This window comes from Clavelina lepadiformis, chromosome 6 (genome assembly GCF_947623445.1).
Source record: "Clavelina lepadiformis chromosome 6, kaClaLepa1.1, whole genome shotgun sequence".
NCBI lineage: Eukaryota > Metazoa > Chordata > Ascidiacea > Aplousobranchia > Clavelinidae > Clavelina > Clavelina lepadiformis.
This window is the reverse complement of record NC_135245.1, coordinates 5,131,273-5,140,641: the sequence shown is the minus strand read 5'-3', so window position 1 is coordinate 5,140,641 and position 9,369 is coordinate 5,131,273. Positions and strand designations below refer to the sequence as shown.

At 36.2% G+C, this 9,369-nt stretch overlaps 2 protein-coding genes across 2 annotated transcripts; both read left to right on the top strand.

Annotated features, from left to right (window-relative positions):
• The first annotated feature begins 1,003 nt into the window (after nt 1–1,003).
• Nucleotides 1,004–3,984, top strand: LOC143461574 (serine incorporator 1-like). The gene has a single exon (XM_076959339.1). It carries the CDS (start codon nt 1,079–1,081, stop codon nt 2,495–2,497), a length of 1,419 nt encoding a protein of 472 aa, XP_076815454.1. The 5' UTR covers nt 1,004–1,078; the 3' UTR covers nt 2,498–3,984.
• Nucleotides 3,985–4,030: 46 nt separating this feature from the next.
• LOC143461573 (ankyrin repeat and SAM domain-containing protein 3-like) lies at nt 4,031–9,067 on the top strand. Its single transcript, XM_076959338.1, has 14 exons — nt 4,031–4,173; nt 4,478–4,583; nt 4,697–4,895; nt 5,098–5,219; nt 5,484–5,565; nt 5,827–5,959; nt 6,243–6,401; nt 6,759–6,826; nt 7,191–7,315; nt 7,453–7,597; nt 7,818–7,990; nt 8,229–8,283; nt 8,397–8,455; nt 8,677–9,067. Exons 1-14 carry the CDS (start codon nt 4,098–4,100, stop codon nt 8,768–8,770), a joined length of 1,596 nt encoding a protein of 531 aa, XP_076815453.1. The 5' UTR covers nt 4,031–4,097; the 3' UTR covers nt 8,771–9,067.
• The last annotated feature ends 302 nt before the right edge of the window (nt 9,068–9,369 follow it).

The window sequence follows — 9,369 nt, the reverse complement described above, 5'->3', positions numbered from 1 at the left end:
ATTGCAAAAAATAGACTAATTACGAGATTTTGAGCATAAATCCCTTAATTTTCGACTTGCCATAAAAGAACTTTTGTAATAACAATAACATGTGTATTTTATTTTATTAAACATTGCTTTGTTGCTTGTATATACATAAGAAAAATGTAGTGGATAAAGCTAGATGTTATGATAAGTTTGACTACGGGCTTAATTAATAGCTTAACTTTTTGTAACATCTGGTTCAAATGCTGTTTTCATAGAGTTGGTCAATTGTTGCAGTACTGTTGTTGTTACCGTTTTCTTCTATGCAAGATTTGATCAAAACCTAGGGTAAAAAAGCGCCATCAGTTTTTTCATGATTGCGATGAAAGTATATGTTTTCATTATCATTAATACCTGCTAAGACTAAATGGCCGCTGGCACTAAAACATCACCATTGATTTGAAGTTATTCAAATAATCGTATCTGAGTATATTCGTCATTGCTAGTGACAAAATTTGCACAAGTTTTACTAAAAACGTATAGCTTATCTATTAAATAACAAGGTTATCTTGCATGAACTACGAGTGCCTGTCTATCAATGATTTAGTGGGTACAATAATATTTGCAACTCTGGCTGGAGTCTACTCCAGCTTTGTGATCACCTCAGATATAGCTATCAAGCTATGGTTTGACTTAAATAACACATACCGTAAAACCTCTATTTGAGCGCCACCTCTAATTGAACGCCACCTCTAATAGAACACCACTTTTAGCGGCGGAATTGTATTAGCAGGTCTCTACTGATAATTCTGACCAGCTAGTCGAAAAATAGAGCGCCAACCTCTAATTGAACGTCACCTCTAATAGAACGCCACTTTTAAACAAGAGTTGAAAAATAGAGCGCTATGGCGGTGAAATAGAGGTTTTACGGTATATACATTTCATATACCAAAATACTTAAATTAGGAGATATTCATTTAAATATACTTTATCTTTTATTATAAGATAACTTTTAATAGACATCAATGTTTAATCTAGCTTTTTGTAAATTTTCTGTTGTAGATTGTAAGCATATCATAAAAAATTAAAAGCATTTTGTTAAAGTATCAGCATCATGTGTTTAGGACTTGGTGCTTGTGCCGCAAGTCAAGTGGCTTGCTGTTGTGGCAGCGCTGCTTGTAGTATGTGTTGCCGTGCCTGCCCATCATGCAAAAATTCCACCTCCTCTCGCATTGTGTATGCCCTGCTGTTGTTTGTTGGCACAGTTGCTGCCTGCATAATGCTCATACCAGGCCTTGAAGAAAAGCTGAAACAGATCCCAACATTCTGCGAAGGTGGTGCTGGCACGGGAGGACTAAGTCCTACCAGTGGTCTTGTCAATTGTGATATCCTTGCTGGCTACCTTGCAGTTTACAGAGTCTGCTTTGCCTTGGCTGGATTTTTTGCTCTCTTTTGTCTTCTCATGATTTGTGTGAAAAGCAGCCGAGATCCCCGTGCTAAGATTCACAACGGGTTCTGGTTTTTCAAGATCCTCATCTTGATTGGAATTACTGTCGGAGCCTTCTTCATTCCACGTGGAGCATTTGGTATGTCGTGGCATTACATTGGCATGTTTGGTGCATTTTGCTTCATCCTTATCCAGCTTGTACTTCTTGTTGATTTTGCCCACGCCTGGAATGACTTCATGTTGGAAAAACGTGAGGATGCAGACTCCCCTCGTTGTTGGACCATTTTGTTGATCCTTGCTACTTTCCTGAACTACGCAGTGATGATTGCTGCTGTAGTTTGTTTTTACATCTACTATGCTTTTGGTGATTGTTCAACAAACAAGTTTTTTGTGTCTTTCAACATGATTCTGTGCGTCGCTGTTTCAATCCTCGCTATTCTCCCAAGGGTTCAAGAAGAACAACCTCGTAGTGGTCTTTTACAAGCATCTGTGGTATCGGTCTATACCATGTACCTCACATGGTCAGCGATGAACAGTGAACCAGACAAGATCTGCAACCCTGGCCTTTCTTCTATAGTGAAGTCAGTGACGTCTGGAGTTGGTATACAAGAAAGCATAAATGGCACTACTCCTGCACCCCCAACCTCTGCTCCAATGTTGGATGGGCAAAGTATCGTTGGCCTTTTTGTCTTCTTCTTGTGTGTCTTGTATTCTAGCATTCGGTCTGCAAGCAACAACAATGTCGATCGTTTGACGATGCGCGACACAGTAATACTCGAAGATGATACTAACGATGACACAAAGACCTTGGTAAAAGATGAGGAAAATGCTGGGCAGAATGTCTACGATAACGAGCAGGAAGGAGTGGCTTACTCTTACTCCTTCTTCCATTTCATGTTCTTTCTAGCATCTCTGTACATCATGATGACTCTCACCAACTGGGCTCTTCCTTCCGATGATTACACGTCCCTCAACAACACCTGGCCTGCAGTGTGGGTGAAGATATCATCCAGCTGGGTGTGCATTCTTCTTTATTCTTGGACACTGATTGCTCCCATTGTTCTCAGTAACCGCTCCTTTGACTGAGAACAGATCTTGTATATAATATACGTGTTGTGTGTTTGTATATACCAGTACAGTATATAATCCATTTAATGTAATGTTGACTTTGTTCACTTGGCTGATACTGTTTTGCTAAAAGAATAGGCTAGCATTAGCATAAATAGTGTTAGAGATTTAGTTTGGATGTTTAACCTTTTGTCAATTTTGATGCTTGTATTTTTATCCTAGTAAACTGAATCAGCTGAACATATCGGTTTTGGTCTGTCTAATTCTGCTGTAGTGCTGTGTTTAAAAAAATACAATTTATGTATGTGTGTGGCATACTTTCTATCAGCAACGAATGAAGCTGTGAGCTGACAAGTTTAATTTTTTTAACTGTGGTTTATTTTGCATGAAACATCTTTGTGTGTAGTTATATGCTCATATTTTGTGTATTCGAACATGTTATGTTATAATATTGCCTGTGTTTTGACACAAGTTTTTTTCTTTGTAAATATTGCTTTCCTAATTCTACTTATTCATATAAATACAATCTAAAGTTAAAAAAACGTTAAAAAGTTAAGAAAACATAGTAGACATTGACTTTTTTATAATCTCTGTTTTGTGACGAAGTGCATGATAGTGATAAAATATATATTTACACTTCGGTGTGGTAAATACTTCATTGAGTTAGTTGTATGTAAAAATTGTCTAGATTATATAGTGTTTAACCAATATAAGGTCATTAGTTAGCAAGTAACTTCGGTTTGTAGGAGTATGTTAGGGTTACCAGTGCTACTACTGTAGATCAAATCCTTGCCTGAATTTATTCATTGTTGAGCAAACAGATTTTTCTGCCTTTTTGCTGTGTATTGTGATACAAGGAAATGAGTTATTTGTAGATCTGTGAGTCGCATGACATGATGTAACAGGTTATTGGCTGTAGCTATACACTGCTGACGTATTACTAACGGCTTGTTATTGTTTAGCACACAGAGTCGCAATTTTAACTTTGAGGTTTCTCTGTGCCAGTCTGTCGAATAAATTTGATTTGCAGACAATTTTCCCCGTTGTAACCATAAATGTTTATTACTGTACGTTTGAGATTGTTAAAATTATAAACTGTGCTTATCATTTCAACTAGCAGACTGTAATGCTTTAGTACACCTTTTCAGTATTAAAACCACAATTACAATATTTACTAAATATGAATACCATCCCATGTACTGTGCATGTTAGAATTGCCATGTTTCAATGTAATATAATGTCTATGTACACTGTACAGTAAGTGCATTTTGGTCAAAAGCTATTAAGTTATCGACTAAGAATTGTCAGATATAATACGTGTTCCACATAGATGTTTAAAAACCAATATAATTTGACATATACCGGTAAGCTAATGGTTAAAACTTCTTTCATAACGAAGTGTTATTTTGTTAATTTTTGCTTTGACTTACTAAGCAATTTAATCACAACATTATTTAAGTAACATTAACCCACTTTTGTACAAATTTTTGTCACACATGTGTAGAGTTTTTGGAAATGTAGGGTGATACTGACCGCATTGAAAGCACAGTAATTGTAATGACGTAATTTTAACTTGTGTACATGGCTGCTAATTGGCAGTGACCAATTTATCCACAATATGGGTGATAGTTTTGAAGAGTCAGCAATATTTGATCAAAGTCTCTCAATCTGGAAAGGTATCACACACAGCAAAGGTAAGAATGACAAGAAGGTGTGAACCTCATTAGGTTAGTTAAAAATAGGCATTAACTATTCTACCAAATTACTCGTCATAACATTACGTATGCTTTCTAATTTATGTGAAATATACTGTATGTTATAGACTGGTGATGCAATATGTGAAAATTCAAACTCTTTATATAAATATTTACTCTCCACCACGCTGCATGTAGTAATGTTCTGCAAATGATTGGTTGTACTGTTACTGCCGCATCAGTGTTTGTTTCTTTTATTGCTGCAACATGTGTAATTAAGATATTAGAAAGTATTTTATTTTAGATGGGTCATTCTCCTATGAAGATAAAGAATTTGCCCCAATACCCTTGGATATATACACAGCAGCCTCACTTGGTGAAGATGAATTGGTTCAGGATATAATTGATAAGTAATACACGAAATGGATATATACCAGTCGTATATGATATACTTTCATCGAATCGCTGCATCTAATCAGGACCATACTAGCAAGAAACTTACACATTTCACTTTTTAATAAAGGTCGGGACTCAAGTTAAAAGAAGTGAACTCGGGGGGATGGAGTGCATTAATGTACGCTTCATACATGGGCCATAATGACACTGTGCAATGTCTGTTGGAAAAGGGCGCCGATCCAAACCAAAGAAGCCCTCTAGGATACACGTCGCTTATATTAGCTTCGATGTGTGGAAATGAAGGCACCATGCAAGTCTTACTTCAAGTAAGTGAAAATTTACATAAAAATCATTCTTTATCCATTGAGTAGCCTTTAATTTTTCTGTTGCTCTATAGCAGCATCGTTTTTGCCAGCAAAAATTATGCATTCTGAGTGTTTTTTGAAACCCAGTAACCAGTAACCTAGTTGTCCATCTCAAATATTGCGATCTGCTGGGGAAATAGTCACTTTGTTGTTTAATGTACAGAAAGGCGCTAATATTGAAGCTGTGGACAAGAGAGGATGGACAGCTCTGTTTCATGCGGCCAGTGCCGGTCATCAGCAAACCACTGAATTTCTCTTAAGATGTGGAGCGAACTGTGAAACAGTGTAGGTTATTATAAAGCTTATTACTATAAAATTTAGTTGCGTAGTTCTGGCATAGCTATATTTTTGAACCGGACACTTTCTCATGATAAACAGTAATGTGTATGTGTCGTGTTAATACTTTAATTACAACATGTCTACTGATTATAGTTTTCCAAGTGAAACGTATAAGACAGGCACATGTATGACCATCGTAAAGCTGTGGTTTCATATTAAGAGTAGTCTTTTGTATGCTTGATATGCTATCAATGCAGTTTTTGATCACAGGGAACCATCGCAAGGCCTCACCCCTTTGATGGAGGCATCAGCATCGGGCCATGAAATTATAGTCCAACAACTTCTCCAAAATGTAGGTAACTTCATTGAGGATATGGCTTGTAATCACATGCTGCCTTTTCCTTCAAACAACTTAATGTTTTCTGAGGTGTTGTTTATTGACTTTGTGAGAGGGCATGTGAATATAAACCTCATTTGTTGCCTAATCGTAGATTTAACTGCCTGACCTACAAAAGTAAACAGAAGTTCTATTCACATAACTGCTACTTAACGTTAGTTTAGTAGAGTCCAAGTCTTTTGTTAAAGTAAAATAATGATTTATTCTTATATGTAGGGTGCCAATATAACCCGTCAAGACTATAATGGTGAAAATGCTTCCACACTTGCCTTAGCTTACGGTCATATGAAGATTGCTAGCTTGATAGATCAATTTATAAAATCACAAAAGCCAACATTTAAATCACCAGGTAAATATAAAGCCAACAAGGCAGATACTGATAAATTATTTTATGTATTTAACTAAACTATTAACTTACCATCTTTACTTCCCTTGCCCACTTGTATGAACTGCATTACATTACATTTGGGTCACAATATGTTTTCATTGTCGTATCTCATGAAGTATTTGCCACAAGAATTGTAGTGTGCTATTATACATGCTTCGGTCTCGTATTCTGTATTATGAATACCACAATAACCATTTCAATATCTAACGGGTATAAAAACTCACTGGTACTTTCTATTCCGCAGCGTACAATTACAAAAATCAAAAGACAAGTGGGAATCAGAACACTAACAACAAGTGTGGTCAGTCTGGTCCAAGCATACATGCAGGACCAAAAGAGTTTGCCCAGATGACCGGGATAGGACCCGATGGAAAGCCACATCCTCATGCTAATGTTCCAATATGTAAGTCGCATTGAAATTCATCATTTATTTGCTTGGCACGGTTTATTCTGCTTGGTTTTGAATATTACTTGGTATGACCTGATACCGTTGGAAACATCTTGCACATTGAATCTCTATCGCTGCATAGGGAATAAAGTCCAATGCATTTGATTTAGTTTTTGTTTGGCAAAGCGTACACGTCATTATTTTTATGTACATAAGTACACCTAATGATAGAAGTTTGAAATCATTAACTATCATTTCATAACGGAATCTGAAGCATGCGCTTTATTTATGCAATTTATGTTTGGGCTGTGAGAAGAATGACGTGATTCATTTTCTTGTTTTATGTTGGAATGATTTCGTATTTGCTTTTAGTTCTGCAAGACCAACCGTCACACGTAACAGATGTTGTTACAAGGGCAGCCAAGTGGGAAGGACCTAAGGTTATATAGACTGTCTTGAGATGTTTTCCGTGTTTATATAAAATTAAGATTTTAGAGGAGGCTCTGGTAGGAGAACTTTATATGTTCTTTTGCAATAGAAAACTTCTTGTATGTTAGCATCAAAATTTGTATGTCTTCGGCATAGATGGTGCTGTACTTAGTTCTATTTGCTCAGACATTGTAATCCAAAGTGAGTGTTGATTTCCTTTTTAAACTTGTGTATTGGGTCATTTTACAACAACTGCAATTAACAACCACAAAAGCATCAATTGCACTATGCACTGCCTCACTTGCGTTAACTTTAGGTTTTACTTGCTATTTGGATTTTTTGGTCCTGTGACTGAATGTTTTGATTTAAATGCAGGATCTTGAAACTCTCTTGACCGACATAGGCTGCAGTAAGCACATACCTGTGTTCAAAGAACAAGCCATTGATCTTCACGTTTTCCTCACACTGTCTGAGACTGATCTTAAAGAAATTGGTATAAAGTAAGTACAAAACCTTTTCTATTTTGTCTCATTTTAATTAGTAGAAGTAGCTACAGCTTCCAGCCCCTTCTGAAATGTCTTAAACGATAAGTTAAAATCATTGCCAAATTTGAAATTTCACGGACGATTTTGATCAGGATATTTGGCCCACGTCGGAAAATGATGTTGGCCATAGATCGCCTCAGAAAGGACATCCAGGGTGGTATCCTCAGTCGTATGGAACAAATTTATGCAGACTCACTCAGTGCCAGTCTTCAATCCACTCAATCCAATCTGAAAGAGGTTTGTTGGTGACCTGCATTTTTTGCCAAGCTTTGTTACCGAATGATTCTATCACCCACTGAGTTTACCCATATCGTGAAGAACTTAGCACATTTATTGAAATTTTTAATTGTTTTTTATCTTTTATTATACCTTATCGAATGTTTTTAGTGTCTAATAAGTTATGACAAGATGGCTAAGTTTGCTAATCCTTACACTACGTGGCATTTTCTCCACCCAGACAAAGAAGGAAGTTGAGGTGTTGGAAGCACAAATTGCTCAGGAACGAGAGCTGAGGAAAGTGACGGAAGGTGTTCTGATGGAGCACAAGGAGATGTGGAGTTCACTGCGAAGGTTATCAGAAAAATGGGCATCAGCACAAGTCCGACTGACACAAGCGGTAGACCAAGTCAAGTAAGTGAATTAACTACTAGATTAAAAATGAGTAATGAAAGCTTTTTTGCTGGAAGTTTGGCGTCATAATCTACGTTTAAAGACTAGCTTATACAAAAGGTTATATGAAACAAAATATTGTTTACATTCTATGATTGTGATTTACAGAATTTTTTTTCTATAATTTATGTTAATTTTATTTAGTTTATAATTTCTAATGTGACTTTCATTATCTAATTCTGATTTACATTTTTCTCAGAACACAAAGCCAACAGTTTGACAAACTTCACACAGTGAGTCGCACTGCAAAAAAGGTAACTAAGCACTTCCATCTAAACAGACTTTCAGATTTTTGCCACATTTTTCTACCAGAAAATGATTTACGTTTCCTGTTAATAATTTTTCTGGTTCGGACTTTTATTTTTAGGACAAAGCTAATGCAGAGAAATCGATACAGGAGGTGGATAACATCTTACTTCACACAAGGTATGGAGAGAAATTAGGACTTTCCTTTTTAGCAGTGCACTGTTTTGTTAATTTTTTAAATACAATATTCCTTAACCTAAAATAAAAACCAGGATATAGTTTGGCACTCTGAAGGTTAACTTTATATTTTTCTATTCTATTTCTACAATTCCTTTACCTGAAATGCTTTTAAAAAATTTAACGCCAACAGCTGAATAAACGCTCTTGTTATCACTTCACAGAGATTACATGTTGAAAATGCAGAATGTATTACAACGTGCTACATCTTCCTCACCTGTGGTATCTAGCAACAAGGTTAACAGTGGAACATCATAACACACATGATTAACCATAGCTTTCAGCTGTAATTTGCGTGATTTCTATTTACATTTCATTTGTACTGGCATTGTGTAGGTGTGTTCTTTCATCACATGGGTAATTTTTATGTCTTCCGAAGAATAGTCATTAGTCACTGCCTGCCCACTACCCGTTTAAGGCCCACAATGCATTATCCTTTTTACTGTATATGTTGCTGATTGATAGTGAAACCTATTTGAGATATTGCCACTGTTTTGTTTTCGTGAGCTTTACCTACAATGTTCTTACATCAAATAAAATCTCATTGTTGTTGCATCTTTTTGCTTGTTAAAGGTATACATCGAAAACATCAGTAACTAGACCCGCAATACAGTACAGCAAACTTCAGTGTACCGTATTCTAAAATCGCGGTTGCTATAAACTTTGCATATTTATCTTTTTGGAAATTGTGCTTTTAAAATTTCTTCTAATATCTACCAAATACTTTCTGAAAGTTCTACCAATTTTTTATTGGAAAACCGGAAGCTTGTAGCATTTCTGTTTCAAATCGTGCACGTTTCGCTGAAGAACACTGCTAGCTAGAAGGTCGCATACTACTGCAGGTAAGGTATTGACGA